General features: G+C 40.6%; 1 protein-coding gene across 5 annotated transcripts in view; it reads right to left on the bottom strand.

Moving 5' to 3' along the window:
* The window catches only part of SLC9A9 (solute carrier family 9 member A9), a 678,420-nt gene that overhangs the window by 297,371 nt on the left and 360,303 nt on the right, over positions 1–20,746 (bottom strand). For all 5 annotated transcript variants that reach the window (XM_032408521.1, XM_032408519.1, XM_032408520.1 and 2 more), the window contains 2 exons: positions 12,749–12,887; positions 8,243–8,348 (listed from right to left, as the gene is read on the bottom strand). In XM_032408521.1, the coding sequence (XP_032264412.1) occupies positions 8,243–8,348; positions 12,749–12,887 (245 nt within the window). The remainder of the gene's footprint in view (positions 1–8,242; positions 8,349–12,748; positions 12,888–20,746) is intronic.

Here is a 20,746-nt window from a genome sequence, read left to right as displayed (position 1 = left end):
GGAGATGTACTTTACACCTGTGTTTATTGAGATGGCAACGTTGCATGTTTGCCCTTGGTTCAGTGTGTTGGTTAACTAATCCCCTTGAGAATTTTGGATGCCTGTTACTACAGTTTGAATGCCTAATATTCTGAGCCTCCAGGTTTTATTTTTGGCTTGGAAAATACTCAGTGCACCTCATTTGTTGGTGAATTGTTGGCTAATTAAGTTGGATTCACATGGTTCTGACAATATGAAAGCATGAGCAGTTTTAAGCAAAGAGATGCCACCTAATGTCATGCCCTTAGAAGATGAAACTGGCCAGTTTCATTTTAAGAAGCAATTCAAACCAAGTCCCCTCCCAGTGATTTGTTTTGTTTACTGAGATCTAGAAACGTATTTTCCATCGAGTCATGCGATGCATCACTGGCAAGCCAAATGGAACACATTCACCTCTAAGCTAAAGCCTTCTTAAGAGCTGCAGACAATTTTTTTTTCCAAGCTGAGAGATGCTGGAGATAAAAAGTAATGAGCCAACTTACTCAGATCGAGCAAAGTCTCAACACGTCCAGGAATAGTCATTTCATTTGGAGATTTTACTTCTTTGTCTATTGTAAATAAGAAGGACTTTCTCAAGTTCTCCTTTTCCTGACTACTTACTCTACAGAAGCCTTTCAAGAATTGACCTGATAGATAAACAGAACCTGAGCTTCCAAGTGTCAACTTTTGCTTATCACGACAATGTAATTAGGCCCTTGTCATTTGAGAACAACAGGAGAACATGCCTTGAGTGATGGGATCGAGATGAATTAATGGTTTATGTTGTGTCTGATGTCTGTGTGTGCTGAGTGCCTCTTTTAGACATCTTTGTCAATTCCCTTAGGAAATGGGCCAGAGCATCACAGGCTTTCATCCATTTAATAAAATTTTCAGAGTTTCTTACTGTCTAGAATTGGCACAGAAAACCCAATTACTTAGTAATCAGGACTTTTTTTTCTTTCAGGTTTTTATATGTTTATTTTCTTTGGTGGAGCTCATTTGAAGGTGAGTACATAGTGAGCTATACTATTTAACTTCTTGTATGAGAAAATGAGGTATGCCAGTGGTCTCCCTCTCCCTCCTTTGCCTTCAGTGGACATAAAATATGCCCCAGGAATCTAAAAATGGAAGCTGTCTTTATTACAGCAGTGCCTGGAAGCAGAGAAATCATTAGACACGGTGTCAATGTTGCCATTAGAAATCTTACTCTTCGGGTGTTTAATGACAGTCTCTGAAAGTTTGCTTCTGGCAAAAACCTGACCTCCAAAGTCTCAGCTGGGAAACAGATTATAAAAATGAATTTTCAAACAACCTGTCCAGCTGTGCTTTTTGGTTATCTTTATAAACTGAAAAGCAGCTTCTATGACAGGATTCAATTCCATTAGAGATTATGCTATAAATAATACTGCTGAATTATTTTCAATATTCAATTTAAAATAATGGCTCAGTAACCCAGTGACTTTTAGAAAATAGAACTCTGCACAAGAAAAATTCTCCCTGATCAGAAATTAGGTATGCATGTGTAGCAGGTACCTCAGAGAGAGAATACCTTGGGGTCATATATTTACTCAAAAGCCACATTTTGAACATATACAATGTCCTTCCATTACAAAATAATAAAATCCTTTTACCTTAGCAGTAAAGAAAATTGAGATACCAATTGATAGGATGACTTATGCCAATCCCTCAACCAGTGAGCCAAAGAGCCAGAAACTAGAGACATATCCCTAAAGTGGCTGATTTTGTAAGTAGGGCAGACACATCCACATACATTCTCTTTCTATGCTCTCCTGGCTTGTAAGAACTCCCTAAAGTCCATTTCTATCTATACACTCTCATCCTCTAGAAAGACTTCTCACTTGCATTTGACATTCTGCCCAGTCTTCCCAAATAAAAGTTTTCTCAAACTGCACTTGTATATTTCCAACAGCAGAGAATCAAACTTCTGGGTAATAGAAATGCCAACCTTCATTTGCATGTCTAAAAGCCACTTGTTTCCATAAAACTAAATTCTTCTATGTGACCATTGAACACTTGCAGGTGCAATTTCCAAGTGACTGAGATGAGGCGGCTGCAAATGTGGCCCTTGAAGTGAAAGATAATCAAAATAAATCAAATGATCATCATCAAATTAGTAAAACTGAAAGTGAAAGCAGAAGATGTGGTAATGAGCAAGCCCCCCCCCCCCGAAGTGTTCATAATGAATCTTATAAGAAGCTGAATCGAAAATGATAATGAACACTGTGCAAACTGTCTTTAAAAGCTTGAGCCTTTTGTTTGCCTATCACTGTGCATCTGGCATAAGAGGTGTCCTAGTCTAGAGGCTGCACTGTCTTTGAGCCTCTTTCCCTTCTGATCTGTCACCAAGTTATGCAGTTTCTTTTGTGGAAATCCATCATGGATTATTCCTTCCCTTGTACCATTTAGGCATCTTTGTTTGCAAGCAATAAACACTGATTCTGGCTACTGTAATCAGAGAAGAATTTACTGGAGGGAAGAGTGATAGCTCTCAGAAAACATGCACAAAGGCAGCCCCAGGAATCTGTGTCAGGAATAAATAGGGGGTTTCAACAGGGCTTTGCTGTTGGAAAGAACAGGTGCCAAAACAGTCATACATCCTTCTATCTCCCTCCTAAACGATCACATCCTAAGGGAAGACTGTCTGATTGACCTCACTTTCGATGTCCCTATTCTCTTTGGCAGGGGAGGATGAGACACCTTGATCAACAAGATGGTATCTGATGGAGGAGGGATAGTTCCCTAAGCAATATCAGGATGCTATTACCAGTGAAAATGAGAATGGGTGCTGGGTAGCCCAAATCAACATATGTCTACTATATTCCTCTCAGCTAGGCTCTTGTTTCCTCAGGTCTACATGTCTCTATTTTAACCTAATAATTAGGGAAATGAAATTGCAGATTGATGTAATTTATAGTATATTCTTTCGTTGATGTATGAATCGGCCCTGGAATATCCTGACCAATGGACAAATGCAATCTTTCAGTATATTCTCAGGCATAAGGCACTCATTATCTTATAAAGCAGTCTGTTAATCAGATTTTGGAAATTTTTCCTCTTATTGAGCTAAAATCATTCATTCCATTGCTCAAAAGACAGTGAGTGCCCAGAATGCTTCAGCCATACTTCTGGTGCTGATATAGCTCTGGCAGACCTGATAGTCTGATGCAACTTCAGCCGATCAATCCTAATTCTACACATCAGTTCTAGCTCAAGGTTTCAAAACTACAGAGAGTAAATCCAATAGCCTAGTGAAGTCTAGGTGCATGTAAACAAACAGAAGCCAGTTGGAAACTATAATGGAAGAAATTTTGATTCATCATAATACCCTCAAATATAAAATAGTTTAAAAAGTACTTAACATGAAATTTGTAGATTGAATGTGAAGACAACTATAAAAACTTACTAAGGGCCATAAAAGATGACTTGAATAAATGGAGAGACATAACATATTCCTGGGTGGGAAGACTCAACATTGTAAAAACACCACTTCTCAAATTAATCTAAAAATTTAATGCAACTGCAATCATAATCTCAGTTATTTTCTGCTTAAAACCTAACAAAGTTATTTTCAAGTCCATCTGGAACAATAAATATGTGAGTATAGCAAAGAAGCTCTTGAAAATGGGGAAGGGAGGGTGAGGGATTGATCTACTAGATTTTAAAATGAACAATAAAGCTGAAATCAGATTAAAACAGTGAAGACCAAAATTTCAGTGGTACAATAGAAAACCCAGAACATACATACACATATATGTATCTACAGACATGGACATTATATTATAAATACATAGGTTATGGTTGAAGGGTGTTAGGACAAGTGGAAGGTATCTTCTAGGAAGATAAATCACTGCTATATCCTGTACTACATATCAAAACAAATTCCAGTTGGATTCCAATGCAAAAACAAAACTACTAAAAGAAAGTATGCATTATCATTGAGAAACACTTAGGCTTCCTATGCAAAAATTAATAAAATCTTGGGCTTTCTAAGCTGGAGATAAAATTAACTGCATGAAGTTGAAAATGTCCATACTATCCCTTTCCCTTACTAAACCAAGAAAATATAACATATTTAAGAGATAAAATCACAAATTGGAGAATATTTATAGCTTATATGACAGTCAAAGGGTTAATTTTTTTAAATAAATAAAAAGCTCCTAAAATTCAAAGTGACAAATGTAAGCATCTCAGTAGGAAAAAGGACTAAGGGCAGAGACAGGTAGTTCACCAAAGGAGAAATATAAATTGCCAATGACATGTGACTAAAATGCTTTCCTCAGTACAAATATAATAAATATAAATCACAATGAAATGGAAATTGATTATCATATTAGCAGGGATGAGTAAGATTTAGGGTGGTAAAGATGTGAGTAAATGAGCTCTCTTTCATTGTTTGTGGAAGTATAAACGGTTACAAATTTTCTGGAGGATAATTTGGGTGAATTTTCCAAGACATTAAAATGTTAGCCTTCTTATTAACCCAGCAATAGAAATTCAAACATCAATCTGTAAGGATTACCATTGTAATCATATTAATAATATTGAAAACTATAAACAATCAGAGGGAGGGTGGACTAAATTATGGCAAGTTGATATGATATCATATTAGTCACCCATTAAATAATACAGAATAATAATGTCATGAAAAACAGTCACTATAAATTCTTGAGTGAAAAAAGCAAGTTACTTAAAATTTTAAAAGTATAATTACATTCATATATGCATGTATATATTTAACTAAGTGTATGTATATGCATATAATCAGATGTACTCAGACACATATTAACAATAGTTATTAATAGGTAGTAAGAAAACAGGTAATTCTAATTTTATTTCTTTCTGTGAACTTACACTTCCTAAATTTTCTGTAATGTTTATGCATTACTTTGGTAGTAAGAAAAAATAAAAAAATATGTTTCTAAAAACAGATGTACTTTGTTTAAAGCAACAGAAATCCCTTTTTCAAATGAAATCTTATGTGAAAACCCAATTCATGGAACCAATAAAAGGGATAGTGTAGGGGTGGCAAGCCTAGAGCCCTGCTCACTTGGTGGGCATCCTTGAGCACCACTTTGAAATGTCAGGGCTAGGGGAATTCTGCTGAGAAAAGAATGCATGCACACACCATCCCTAGGACCTACATGATGTGTTGTTCATGAAACCCAGACAGGCTCCATGATTGCTGGGTTCCCTCCATAGTTACTCATAAACTGTTTAATAGCTTATTCCACTTAGTTCTTTATATTCATTGCCATACATTCGTTAAGCACTTTTTAAGAAGTTTTCTAGATATTAGCTTTGCAATATCTAGTTTAGTTGTGGATTAGAACGAAAATGATTTTAGCATTACCAGAAATACCTGTAGGTAATTATGATTTGATGCCACTCCCTCAGATTTCATTGAAGGTTGATATGGGAGATGACTTCATGAAGAGTGTATCTCCATCTTCCCTAAGACTATTATTAAATATATTGCCCACTACAGTGTCCAAAGGTCCCTTATACAAGGATACGTGTGATAAATTCCCCTAAAATTTTAGTACCAGAAAAGAAGTTTGCCCATTTTTATAAATAAGTATGATTTCCTTTTATAGTGCTGTATTATTCCTATATAACTCATCATGTTTCCCTTTTGGCTTTGGCTGCCAGAAAGCTCAGAGCTATATTTATTGCCAAACCACAGCAACGAACAGCTGTCTAATTTTGCAGAAAAACTCTATCCCAAAGCACTTGAGTATTTACTCTCAACTAAATGGTCCCATGATACGCATGGCTCATGTTATGAGTTGTCTCAAATCCAATTTGGAAATAGGCAAAGATTAAATAATAAACAAACAAACAAACAAACACATAAGTAATTTGGACTAAGCAGGCTTGGTATTGGCAGTAGAAAATGCTTACACCTAGAGTTTGGTTTGTATCAAATGCCTAATGGGCACATTGCTTAATCTGAAGTACTGCTCTGGAGTGAGCATGCCCCTGGGTGCAGCCATGGACTTTTGGGTCTTTCTGCTATTGAGGCCCACATCTACATGCACCCATCCCATGATGCTTGCTCCCTAGAGGGGGTCTGCGTGACATCCAATAAGGATATCAGGTTGTAAAGGGTGGCAAAAGAGCAAGGTACAGATAAACTAGCAATTTATACATGGACTGTAACCTTTAACTATTTAATAAAACAAGATCTTGCTGAAATGGACCAGGAAATAGAAAGACAATTTTCACACATAAAAATAAACAATTTTTAGGTATTGGGGTATGTTTATGTGTGTATGTGTATGTGTGTTTATTACAATGTTCAAAGGTAGACTAAAAAATATCAGGTGAATTGAGATACTTCTTTACCTTTCTACAAGGTCAAATATGTATTCTTATTGTTAACATTACTTACATTATTTTACAAATGTTGAGTGCTGAAAAGGGCATAGAATCTGGAGGAAAGGAAACCAAAATTATTTTGAATGGCTGATATCATTTTTTTTACCTTCATTATTTCATTTAAGGGACACTATTGTTCTTTTTCTCTGGAATGAATAAGCTCTTCAGCAACCTCCCTAATAACAAGGGAAGGGACTAACGTAACAGACATTGTGTTGCAATGATACAAGGGCCCCTAAACGTGGACTCCAGTAATGTAGCCTTGATATAGTATGGCTTTCTGCATCAGCAACAGATGCCTTCAAAGCCTTTGGGAATAGCTTGACCCCTGTGACTCATCAGTAGGACAGGTTATCATTACAAGAAAGATGTGCCATGCTTTTCACAGGAGAGCCCAAACCAGTCTATGAGCAAGTGGGCCAGGCAGGCTCCTGAGACCCCAAATATCTTCCTCCTCATGAGGGCTTGTCTGATAGTCCACAGCCGTAGTTTTATTCACGGCAGCAATGCTTGGTCCTCAAGAGCCCAGCTCTGGAATCAGATCTCCCACTTTTATTTATTTATTTATGTATTTATTTATTTATTAAAGATTTTATTTATTTATTTGAGAGAGAGAGAATGAGAGAGAGAGAACACCTGAGAGGGGATAGGGTCAGAGGATGAAGCAGACTCCCTGCCGAGCAGGAAGCCCGATGCGGGACTCGATCCAGGGACTCCAGGATCATGACCTGAGCCGAAGGCAGTCGCTTAACCAACTGAGCCACCCAGGCGCCCAGATCTCCCACTTTTAAATCCCAGCTCCACCACTTACTGTTGGCTGAGTAACCTGGGTGTAGGTCCTAACTTTGAGTCTTTCTGTGAATTAATAAGAACGTCCATGAAAGGCGGTTAGCCAGCACTTGGCTCATGGTACACCTTCAATATATGTCAGCTTCTATTATTATTATTCAGATTTAAAGTACCACCTAACAACATGCAAATACCCAGAGAGGCATACCTTGTTACCAGCTAATACTTGGGGGACAGGAGAGGCGAGTCTCACCACCTGAATGTCAATTAAGATGACAGTAGCCAACAGCAAGGGATCCAGGATTGAAACCTGGGAGAAGCAGGGAACTAGGCCAAAGGAGAGAAACGACTTTGACATTTTGCTCAGAGCCACAGTGATTCTTCTACACGGAAAAGCACCCAATCGTTGCAGCTATCCAAGTGCAAATCCTTGCTGTTGCAGAAAGGCACTCTAATCGCTGAATCCAGATCACAGAATCCGTGGCCCTCGGGACATTAGGGACAGCCCCTTTCTCTATTAACTGCTCCACCACAGAGATTTTATATACAGACTTTCTATGGTAAGAGATATTAGACTCTAGCGCCGCCACATTAGCTCTTTGTCTTTTGTATGCAAGCGTTCTCAACACTGATGTGTGTGCAAATGTGCACACCCCAGAGAGGCTTCCAACGGGCTTGCCATTAGCGGCCAACGGAAAACCACCACCCTTTTCTGCAAAGCAGCTGCGCGTCCCTTCGCACTCGGAGTAGACTTCCATTCGTAAAGTCATCCGTCACCTCTATAAATCAGCCATTTGTTGATTTTAACATCCCCTCCTGACCAGCATGGAGAGAAGAGGAAATGCCATTTTGGAGACTTTCCGTTAAGCTGTTGCGTACAAAACGGATGAGGGATTTTTTTTTTTTTTTCCTCTTTTCTCCTCGGGGTACCCAGGAAAGGCTGATTCAGAAAGACCCGCTGGGTCGGGGAGGGGTCCTTCCGGGAGCGCACACGCGGCCCGCACCCCCGCGTGCGCCCAGCAAACGCAGCACTGACCTGTCAGGCCGGCAGCCTCCGCAGACAGGAAGGCGCTCCAAGACAGGAGGAAAAACAGGCCGGTTTCCAGCAGAGGGAACTCACACAGTTTGGTAAATTTGGTCAAGTGACAAAGACATGTTAAGGGAAACAACAAATGCCGGTACAGCTAAATCTCCTCCTTGGCTGAGGAAAACGAAATCTGGTTGAGATCGTTTCGGAGTAAGAGAACTGATCTGCAGCGCTGACTGGGAGGCCATGCTTCTCACTGGGCCGGCTTGGAAGGCCAGCGTGCATTCCATGCTTCGTGGGGAGCTGAACGCTCCAGTAAGAAGGCAAACCTGTGTTCACATTAAAAAGGTGTCTTACTGAGGAAGAAGATAAAATCAGCTAACTGTGGGTCCAAAAGCTCTTGAATTTGGCCTTGGCCCTTGGGGCGTGCCCCTCAGGGTAGGGCAGCAGATCAGGGAAAACAAAGCCCTGGATAAGGAAGCAAGTGCGTCAGCACCCAAGGAGGCCACTGCTCCCTGGGGAGCGATAGTCTGTGGACAGATCACCTTAAAGACTCCTCTCTCGGGGATGGGAGTTGGATCAGGAGGAACATTCATGTTCAGTGGTAGGGAAGTTACCCATGCCATCTTAGTATAAGTAGGATAGAGGAAAAGGTGTATTATTTCTAGGTCAGGCAAGCAGCCCTTTGGCAGGCAATGGTTCATTTTGGCTGGGATGACACTTGGTCAGTAGCCTATAAATTGCACATAGAGCAAGGGCAGAGTGATCCAAATCATGCAGAGCATGGGTTATGGAAGATGATTAGGAATTTGTGATGGATGGAAAAGGGTTACATTGCAACTGTGCCCACACTTAGGCAAAAAAATGCCCTGACAAGTAAGGAGATGTTATGTTGCATTTTTATGCTTCAGGACAAAATCTAAAGAGATTCTACTTAATGTAGATGTTTAGCAGTAGGGCAGGGAAGCAAAAAGCATGACCGCTGGAGTGGAAGATCAAGGTCTGAGTCTTGGCTCTGCTAGTCACTGGCTGTGTGATTTCTGAGCAATATATTAACCTCTCTGAGCCTCATTTCTATCCTATGTGAATTGTCAATGAGAATAATACCTACTCTCTCAAGTGTGGAGAGTAAAATGAGATGAAGTATGTTTAAAATGTTTTGCAAAATTATAGAAAGCACAAAATGCCAAGAAGAGGCAGAATGATATCATGGTTGGGAATATAGCCTCTGGAAGCCAACTCTACTTCAGTGTATCAGCTTCAACGTGTCCCCTGACCACTTTGTGCCTTGGCTTCCCTGTCTGAAAGTAAAGAAAATCATGTAACCTACCTCCTAGGTATATAAACCAGTTATTATGCGTTAAGCACTCAAAAGAGTGCCAGATATGCAACAAGGAATATATATGTTTTTCTATCAGTGTGACTTAAATTAATTTGTTTTGTAATACATCTTTCCCAGATGTAGATTCAGTAAGCGTCTGGAAACAATTCTTTATCTGGAAGAAAACACAGGATGCCCTTTGACCCTTTCAGCATTCCCTCTTATTACTTGGAGGGCAGGCTTTTTGTTTTTAGTGGGGTCTGTTCCTCTGAATTCCCTCTTCTACTTTGTTGTGGAGAAGGCTTAGACCACTTTGAGTAACAGGATATCAAGTGGACACAGGACATTTGTCTCTTTCAACCTTCGCCAGAAAGCAGCTTAGTTCTGGGTCAAGACCCAAGCTTGCCTAGAGCCCAGGGGCCTATACCCTGAGGAGCATCACCTCATTATGGACAAGGTATCAAGGCTCATCATGGTGGAGGGAATAACTGTGCACCTGTCTCCTTTGCAGCCTGAGTTTGGGAGAGGCAAGGCCATCAGGTGCTGTATGACAGATCCTCCCCCTGAGACTGAGCCGCTGTCTCTTCTCTCTCTCCACCATTTTTTTCCAGATCTGATCCAATCCCGTGGCAGACTTCTAATCTCCAGGAATTTTTTCCCTTTCCTTGCCAACTTGTTTACTTATGTGTCCATACCTTCCCTTCATATGAAGCAGAAAAGAGTTCCAATTTCAGTTTTTTCACCTAGAGCAGGCTCTGGAGCCAGAAAGTGTGGATTTAAATCCCAGCCCTGAAATGTCTCAGCTGTATGGCTTTAGACAAGTTGTTTAACCTTTATGTGTCAGTTTCTTTAGCTGTAAAATTGAGATAATAACAGTATCTTCCTCCCAGTGTTTTTATAAAAGCTATATGAGAAAATCCATTAGCAAAATGCTAATGACAATGGCTGGCAAATGGTAAAGTTCTCAACAAATGTTACAGTAATAATAATTGTGTTGGCTATTACTAATATGTGACCCAGGGTAGCTACTTAACCTCCTTGAGCCTCAGTTTCCTCATGTGTAGAGTGAGGATAATAATAGCCTATCTTACAGGGTTGATTCAAATGAGGAGATACATACAAAGGCACATGCAAAATGTTGCTATCATCATTACCATTACTTAGGCAAAACAACGTGTGGCTTCCATCATAATTCCACTTAATAATCAAGAGGCAATAGGGATCAGTGATCAAAAGTATGGTCTGTCTCTTGGTTTCAATCTTTGGGTTTGAATTTTGGCTTTAATACTTACAGGCTGTATGATGCTGGGTAATACCCTACCCTTTCTAAGCTTCAGTATCCAACAAAAATAATATCTGTGTGATATGGTCATTGTGAGGGTGAATGAAGTATAGCGTGTAAAACAAATAGAGGCCTGTGTATCGTAAGTACTGATATTAATCATTAGATTATTAATCGTTCTTTTTATTAGAGATCAGCCCTACCTTTTCTGAATTACTTTATTTCTTTGTCAAAGGAGTTGACATTCTCTAGGGTTTCCAGGACAAAATTCTGGAGTGGCCTTTGAGTCTCTCCTCTTCTAATCCTATTCTAGTCCTAGAGATTCTTCTAAACATTAGACTCCTTCTTGATGTTTCTTTCACAGTTCATCATCACAGTTTCTCTTGATTCTAATCCTTTCCTGACTCATCCTATGAACCAGTTCTTCATTTATTGTTTAAAAACAGGACTTTCGGTATGTCACTCTCCTGAGCAGAAACCTTTGGTAGCTAATTGCAGACTACAGACAGAAGCTCAGATTCCTTTGAATAACACTCCAAGATATTCCACAGGGTGAGTCCAACCCACCTGTGTCTCCTCATCTTTCATTGCTCACCAAACTGAGACTTCTGGTCCTCTCAGTCCCATCCTTACACTTCAATGAATGCTGGTTTTCTCCTGAATCACTAATCATATAGCCTTTGTCTATATCCTACCTATATTTCAGGCCAAGCCTACATTCCTCTCTGCATGTAAATATTACTTTTCAAATTATTTTTCAGAATTATAGTCTGGTCAAGAGTCTATCAGACTATTTCAGAAACAATGGACTCATCCACATTTGAATTTTTAGAGTCCTAATAAGTTGGCTGTGGTTTTGGCACCCACCTTCTATACAACTCTTATTGTAGAGCTTGTCTTTCCAAGTTTGTTACTAATTGAAGGCGGAGTCCATATTTTATTTATCTTCCGACTCATGTTAGAAACCCTTAGTAGAACCTAGTGTTTTAGCAGCCGCTCAGTGAATAGAGATTCACTGGGTCAGTCCCCATGAAAAAGTGCCCAACGTTTTGCTTTCTTTGCTAGATCCCTGACACATCTTGCACCCTTCTTCTTTCTCTTTTCCCAAGGTCTTTGGTCCTTGATCCTTTGTTCTGCCTCTTTTTATGGCCTCTATTAAGCCCTCACACTTGACATTGGTTTTCTGGCTTTCTTCCTCAACTCTGACTTCCTTTTGCCCCATTCAACTGCTCTGACTGAACAGCTTACTAGACCAGCTTCATTCCCTGGCTCAAATTCTCTAGGAACTCTGCCCATTCTCCCACTGCGCTACTGCAAAAGAGGGAATGAGATGACACAACTGTCCAGATATGGCAAACATGTCATTTCTACCCTGCTTGCCCATCCCCTTCTGTAAAATCGCTAAAGATGTTTGTTTAAACCCACAGTGATTTTTTGGCTTGGCCAGTCCTATGAGCTAGTGATTGCAAGAAGTTTGAAAAGGAAGAAGAGAATACCCAGTTAATCACTCCCAGTCAATCCTGTCTTGTTCTTGACCTTGGATCTTCAGTTCTTCCTCTTGACTCTAATACAGCCAATCCCAATGTCCCATGCCCACCTATTTTCCTACATGGCAGTTTTTTAAGACTGTTGCTATCTTGGCATCAGACAGTATCAGTAGTGCTAGAACCGGCCTTGGACAAGAAAAGATCCTCGTCCCCTCTGCCACTGGTACCAATCTATGCCTCATAGATTGGGAACAAAGATGGCTCCAGTGGCGTGAGAACTACGATGGCTCCAGGGGCATTGTATCATATTTGAACTAGACTGTCTAGCCATTTCTTGCTTGGCCTGGAGGTTGTCCATCCTCAGAAACAGTCCAGGCATAGCTCTTAACAGTCCCCAGCTTTCCACACACATGTTCAAAGGATATCAGTGCAGTGACAACAGCATACGCAGACCCCATTGCAAACGAGCCGGCGAAGATCCCCAGGAAATTCCCCACGGACTGGAAGAATGCTGCAGCATCAAATGTATTTGGATTCTCCTTGGGGCTGTAAATGGATATCGAACTGGAAAGAAAAGAGGGTGAAGGTTAGTCAGTGACTTCTTATAGCCCAAATACCAGAAGTCAGAAGTTAGCACCCACTTCTGAGGAGGGTACCTTGTCCTGTGAGGTTAGGTGCTGGTTGGAAGAGTTCAGGAGAAACAGATGAGGACAGGGAGAGGCAGAGAAAGTAGAGAGCTTTCCCCTTTGTTACAGCCCAATCCCATGGTATCCGTATATTGCTGCCAGTCAGTAAACATTTTTATATTGGAAGGGTCATAAAGAATATTGTTTCTGAGCAAACTAGGCATTAAAACATGGTAGGTGTATAAGGAATCTGCTGAGGAGATAGATAACTGTGAATTATTTAGTGGCCATATGTCTTCAGTGCTGTTATATATTCACAAGTGCTCCTGATAAAAAGTGCACTTTTATGGCCTGTGCACAAATGGGCAATACAAATCACAGCGTGCACAAAATATTCTGCTGTGATCTTGTCATAAACCACAAAGCATTCCTCCTCTCCAGTGTAACCCTTCAGAAACAGAGCCCAGAGGATGCTTAGAGCATCACAGTATTAACCCCTGGGGAGAGACAAAAACCCTCATTTTCCCACCAAAACAAATGGCAGCAGCTGCCCGAGGTCATGTTTTATACCCCCATTCTGGTGGTTGCCAACAGATTTATTTCCGTAGAGAAAAATCAATCCACCAATAGGCAGCCTGTTCACTTAAATATTTTTGAGGACGCCACATTTGTTATTTTTTTTAACCAGGGCCTCAAATCCCAGAAGGACAAGGTGCATCCTATTTTAAGAAATATGAACTCCATATTGTAGCATTAAAATGAACAGATGTGCTAGAACCAGTAGCTTTGGGGAGACAAATGAAGTAACATTTCATTTTTTTAAATAGTTTTTCTTTTAATTATGAGGTCTTTAAAACTAATCAGGAAGATCGAGAGGTTTGTAATAGGTTCTGGAAGGGACTTTGTAGCAGTATAGAGAGCAAAAAGTACCCTAGACACACTGACTTGAGATTAGATTGGATTTTACAGAGATGTAACTGAATCTTTTATGGTTTGGATGATTAGAGCATGTTAACTCTGATTTGACTTTCTGTATCTAGAGACTAGTTAAGGGGGTGGGGAAAGGGGATTCCAGTTTTTCTACAGGAAGATGTGTGCTTAAAAAAGTAGTTTTAAATGTTCTTAGTTTTTCCCTGAATGTCTTTAAACCCCTAAAGTAGGCCAAACACTTCTACTTTGATCATGTAATTGGATAAGGAAGATGAATGTGGATCTCAAATGGAGCCCTTGAAATGTATGCGAGAAAAGGATTGCCTTTGAAGTGTTTTCTCTTTGTAAAGTGTTGTGTCTTGCAGAAAAAAAAATGGAAAAGCAAACCCATATTTAGGTCCTTTGTATCTGACAGTCCTGAGAATGGGTGTATAACCCCACGGCCATTAGGAAACTTGGTGGCCAACACTGCAAAGCTTGATGTGTGAGTTAACATTCACCAGCACATTTCTTCATTCCAGTGAAGGAACATAGTGATGAGAAAACATTCTATTTGCATTCTGCTTTTCCAAACAAAGAATTTTGCATAGTAACACAGCTCTGTGAATAATTCTGTTAATTCCTGAGGCTACCAATAGATCTGATCCATAGAACAGGTACCTCTTCATCCCCATCTCCACCTCCACACTCCAGAAATTATTTTCTCTGTCCTTATACTTCTTGACCTTGGAGTACCATCATCACATCATTTGGCCATAGCAACATGTAATGTTACTTCCATTATTAATGTAATGTTTTTCTTTAAATCAACTCATTTTTATTCAAATGCAAGAGCTTTTATTAAAGAATATTTATGAAGTCATGGGCTTGATGTGCTAATTTTCTTTCTTCTTAATACCCATGAGACTATGTAACTATTACATTTGATGAAAAGTTCACCTATGTGTCACCTACAATCATCTGGGTAACCGCACTGATTCTCAGCCTGCATTCTGGGAGTCATTCTCTTCCTGGGCTCTGATCCCCACCCAGTAGGGTACAGGCAAACTTCATATACTTCTTCCCTGTGATGTTGGATTTAACTTAAGGGGAAAACTTAACTTCCCTTGACTTATGAAGACTTGTCTGTTGAGTGTGCTGCCCCTAAAGCTTCCTAGGATGTATGCGCTGGATGCCCACTAAGGGTCTGGTGGGGCATTAAGTGTAGGGTGTTGGGGGGGCAGGCAGGAAAGGGCATAGAGAAGAGAAGCAGAATTTGAGTAAATAAACATTTTACTGAACATATACAAGGCGTATCTAGGCACAGGGGCCTAAGATGTAGATGACGACTAGCTCCAGTCATGGTGTTAAGTGTGATTTTTTGAGAGATATGTAACATTTAGTGGCACAAATGAGGCAAGAGTCACTACTTTAGATGAAAGGAGATGGCATTTGAGCAAGGAAGCAAGTCAACAGACAGTGATGGGAAGAGGGTACTTCAGGCAGTAGAAAGAGTGTGAGCAAAGGCAAGAAGGCAGATGAGTCGAGGACACGTCAAAGCAGAGCTATATAGTTATGGCTGGAACACAGGGACCATGTATGTGGGCACCTATGGAGGTAGAGATAGGTAGATGGCGTCACTCAGCTTTAAATTCCATGTTAAACATATACAAAAGTCCTCACATTTACATATCATTTTGTCCCCTTTAGGCCTGCATTATAACTTCATTTGATCCTATTAACATTTCTGCCAGGTAAAGAAGGCAGGTATTTTTATCCCTCCTTTTCTTTCTTTTCTTTCTTTTTTTTTTTTAAATAAAACAAAGAAACTAAGGGTCAGAGAAATTAAGATCATAGAGCTATGGAGTTCAAAATGCAGATTTTTCGCTTCTTCCTTCAAAAATTGATCTTGTTGGGAGGAAAACAGGAAAAACAGGAACCCAAATCAGGATAGCTGAGTGCTGCACTGATTGTAAATGTAGAAGTTCAGGTACCAGAACCTTTAATTTCATCCCTGGATGGACCATGGGCAACACCTTCCTGTGTGCAAGGATAGAGCAGATTGCACTGTATGGGACGACAGCACCCTCTTCCCCACCTCACTAGACTGCGAGACTTGGGGCTTCTCATGGGAATCAGCTTTCAGGCCCGGCTCCTGGACCTGAGCTTTGCTGGGCCTGGCCTGGGTCTTGTTCTTCTTCATATGACCAGGACACAGACTGGTGCCAGGTACGTGGCAGGCCAAATAAAGATGAATGAAATAAAGGCAGGATGACTGGAAAGTAGAAAGGAAAGAAAGAAGAAATACAGGAAAGAAGGAGGTCTGCAAAAGCTAGGCTTGAAATGAATCATCATCTACAAGATTTCCTTTATTAAGCAATGACTTTATATATTTACATTGTGGGTACTTTTAAGTTCATCAACCCAAACTGAAGGTGACACTTGAGACAACTTGAGCTTCAGAGATCTGACCCTTATTAGCTCTATGGCCTTGGGCAAGTTATTTCATCATGCTCAGACTCAGTCTCAAAGTCTGTAAAATAGAAATATTAATAGTACTTATCTCCCAGAAATGCATGAGGATATGAGGTACATTTAAAACCTGTATATTTATCTTGTAGACTTTAGGGCCATCCATTGAGTACTGATTATGTGCATGAAAAATAAACACTCACTGAATGCTGACAATCATCACCACCATCATCATCATTCTGCTGAGAACTTCCATAAGCCTCACAATGACAGAGAACAGAGTGCTGTGGCTGAGCCAGGCCCCAGCTCCAACTACACAGAGATGGGGTGTGGCTCTCCTCCTGGCATACCAGGCTTCCAGGCTGCTGCAAGGAACTAGTCACTTTTGCATGGGAACAGAAGGATCTCCTGGGAGGACATGGTCATTGAAGTGAGGCTAAAATCTGTTCTGTTTATTGCAGAGCTCTTCACTCCATGGGTCCACAAAGAAAGGAGCATCCTTGGCAGTCTGGGTAGGAATCTGTCTCAGGACAAGAACAGGCAAGGAGACTGAGCTTGTGTTGCTTCACCCCTAGTTAAGCGGCTCACCCCTCCTGGATGTTCTGTAGGCAAAGCCCTCTGGCTTCAGGTGAGGAGTGAGGTGAAGAGAGCAGGTAAAGAAAAGTCAGGCAGGTTGCATCTCTCCTGACTGCCAGGATTTTAGGAAGCTGTTCTTCTGGGCTCTAAATCCTGGTGAAGGAGGCACCTCTTTGGGCTCTGGTTTTCAGCTACAACACTAAGCCTATGGATTGTAGGGCAACAGCTGCAGAGGGTGCTTTCTGGAAACAAACAAGGGTTTGGGTAGCATATGTAGAGCTTTCCAACTTCAACCCAAGAGAGGAAGAAATAGCTGTTCCAGCAGTTGCAGCCCTTTGGACTTAAAAAGAAAATATTTCCTCCCCTGCACTGAGGGACATGCTTGGACCATTCGTGTATGCAAACATTGGAAGGGAGAGAGGAGGAGAAGAAGAATTAAGCTTTCTGCTAACCTGTGTGGTGCTTGTTCTCTGGGGCACTACTCTGAAGAGGCATTGTTTATAACACAAGCTGGTAAAGATAGATCTACAATCCCCATATTTCTGGAAAGAATATCTGAGTTAGATGAAACCAATATCCTTGAAAGTGCTATGAGCAGAAATACATAGTGGTGTTTAAATATTCATCTCATAAATTGGAACTAAGTCCAGGTTATTGATTCATTCTATTCAGGAAAAGATTACTCAGCAAAAACGAGTTTGATGATAGTATATTGTATCTGTTCTCAGAAATAAATGTGTGCAGCATCTTTTATTCAAAAATTTTGAAATGGATGAAATATCCCAATTCCTTTGATGAAAGCAACATGAATAAGGATCATGTTGCTCACTGTACCATTTAAGATTCACAGACAGGATCGCAACTCTGGTGTTTCTCAACATTCCATTATTTAATCTTTATGATGTTCCTTCAGGGAAGTCACTTGGCAGCTTAGGTAGTATTGAGAGCATAGAATCTGAATCTGGGATCTGGGTTCAAATCTCAGTTCTGCCACTTACTGCCTGTGTGACCTTGAGCAAGTTACTTAATTTATATGCACCTTAGTTTCCTATAAAATGAGGATGATAACAATAGTAACTATCACATAAGTTGCTACAAGAATTCAATGAATTAATGTTTATAAAGCACTTAAAATGGCACCTGTAACATAGTAAGAATTAGACAAGCATTTCTTAAGTAAATCATCCTTCTTCAAATAACCCATTCTTCCCACTGCTCCTCCTCCTTCCTTTCTCTCTTTTTTTCTCTCTTTTGAACAGACAGTTTGGTTTACTTCTAAAACAAGTATCTCAAACTAGATGTCCAATCAGCACCTCAACTGAAACAGAACTGAGATGTCATCACCAATCTCTCTTACACCTGACTGGACTGGTCCCTGGTCTAGGATCACGGAGTGTCAGGGACCATTTGATCTTACAAACTGTTTTTTGTGGAATGGTGTATGTCACCTATGCTCAATAAATACTGGTGATGAAGAAGAAGAAGGAGAGAGCAAGAAGAAGAAAAGGAGGAAGAGAAGAAGGTATTGCAATTATGCTGGAAGTGAAAATGGTATAATGCAGGGAAAGTGTTCTATAAATGGTCCCACCATTACTGCCACAGTGCCATCCCCTCCATGACTCATGACTCTGACCTTCTTCCCATTTGGGATCCTACCCAGTCTTCTCTCTCCTGGTTCTTACAGTCTTTCTCAAGATCACCTGGTTTCTAACACCATCCACTTTGTTATTTTTCACTGCTACTGCTAAAATATTTTGCCTCACACTTACTCACTTAAACTACCCAACAACATCCTGCTCCTGGGCAGCTATTCTTTCATTGGCTCTCCCAGCTCCCACAGTCTACTCTCTGTCCTGGGTGCCTGACTGGGACAACCTGCTTCTCCAACGCCCCAGTAGAGTCTCAATTCTTTTGTTAACAAGAAATCAATGTCACTCAAAAACTTTCAAAAGGAAAATATTAAGCAAACATATCATTTCCCTTTCAGAATATTTGTTAATGTAATCATTAAAGAAAAAAATGATAAAATGACTACTACAGCCAAAGATCTACAAAAGGACTTACCATTTTCTCTACCAAATCTTTAATCCCTAGCAAAAAATTTCTAACTGCTGACCCAGTTTATTATAGAATTCCTGATTAGTTGGGATATATATATGAAGTAGTTTATTTTTTTTCCCAATTACTGCTCCCAGCTGTACTACCTCAAATCCTTCTTTGTGTGGGTAGGTAGTTCCATTAATGATGTCTTAGCCAAATGCCATTATTTGATTCCTTTTATTTATTAAGACTTGGTACAGTCTAGCTTAAAACCTAAATCTTCAAAGCGGGGTTCTTCTTCGCCCTGCAGGATGACTTGGAAGGGAGGAGAGGCAGAAGAGGTGTTCCTCTAACACACTTCTGGGTATCAGTGTCCCCTGGTGTTGGAGGCACAGAGGAGGGATGGGGGACCAAGCTTGTTCCTGCTCAATCCCTCTCTTAGAGACCTCTGCTGACATGGTAGCACCTGTACTTTGCTGAGAATCCCCTCACAGGGACCACTCAATCTTTTATCTGCCCTGCCAGCTATGTACATTTCCAGCCCTTGGCTATGGCTTGGATCTGGGGCCATTTGGGCAGTGTCGTGGCTCTCATCCTTCTTTTGACCTCCAATCCCCTTTATTGGGCCATGGACCACTGTGCCAGGTGGGTTCACCTTGGCCACTTCCTAAACACACCAAACCAGGGAGCTATCAGGTCCTGCTGACACAGACCATTCCAGCTGATTCCTTTTAGAGATCTCTAGGCCAGTCCCCATGTTCTTGTGTACTCCCACTCCAAGAAACCACATCCAAGGACTTCCTTCCTTTACTCTGTTTTGAGAGGGCCTTAGCCCCTCCATAGTTTTCTCCACTGGGGAATGAGCTGGCAAGGCCTCTTCTTGCAGGTAGCCTTAGCCTATTGGGTGATTCCTTCCAGTGGAGTTCCTTCCACTTGACTTAGGATAGAGGAAGCACCCCGATGGACAGAGCGAACAGCTTCACACCTCAAACACTGTAGTCTCTCCAAGGATGACCCCATCCTTCCCCACCCCTTTTATATACCAATTTGAGGCAAAAAAGATGGTGGGGAAGTTGAAGGAAATGAGGCTAATTCTGTTGCCAATTAAGCTAGTTAGGAGGTGTGGCCTTAACTGCTGGGGAAAGCTGCTGCTCTTTTTAGTATGGAGCCATTTATCAGCCTTTGTTTGCAGCTTTGCTCCTTAAACCCAAGTTGGCAAACAGGAAAAGGCCCACAGGATGACACACCTTGTGACCTTTACAACAGGGTGCTTCTAGCTTTTTCTTCCTATCTAGAATTGCTTTGTCTTTCTGCTCTTAAAGATACATTTTTAAGGAGAAACACAACACAGAGGGGCAATGAAAATTTGTAAAAGCTCCTCTGTTTAGTTGGCCCTGAGAGTCACAGGTAAGAAACAAAGTAGAAGAAAACTAATTACAGTACTATTTTGTGTTTAAAATTTTCTGGTCCTTAAAAAAAATAAGTAAATAAATAAAAAATAAAACAAGTGGATCCTTATCTATTATTTATCTTTTAATAACTGTACCAACCTGCCTTTTCTCAAGAAGTTGCTTAATTATGAATAAGGAATTGATTTTTATGGGGCCAAGAATTGTGTGTACACATTGGAATTCATTCTGGCATCTGCCTGCCCATTATTCTGGCTTATGTTCTGCCAAAGGCCAATGAAGCTCTGTCAAGAGGACCCGCTGTAAAACATAATGACTTCAGGAATTGGGGGCATTCCAGGCACCCTGGGAGGTTAGAAGAGCTGCCTCTTAATAATAAGAGGTTCTGGCC

The sequence above is a fragment of the Phoca vitulina genome, unplaced genomic scaffold (assembly GCF_004348235.1).
Source record: "Phoca vitulina isolate PV1807 unplaced genomic scaffold, GSC_HSeal_1.0 scaffold10, whole genome shotgun sequence".
Lineage (NCBI taxonomy): Eukaryota > Metazoa > Chordata > Mammalia > Carnivora > Phocidae > Phoca > Phoca vitulina.
Note: the sequence above shows the minus strand (reverse complement) of the source record. Positions and strands in the feature narration are given on the sequence as shown.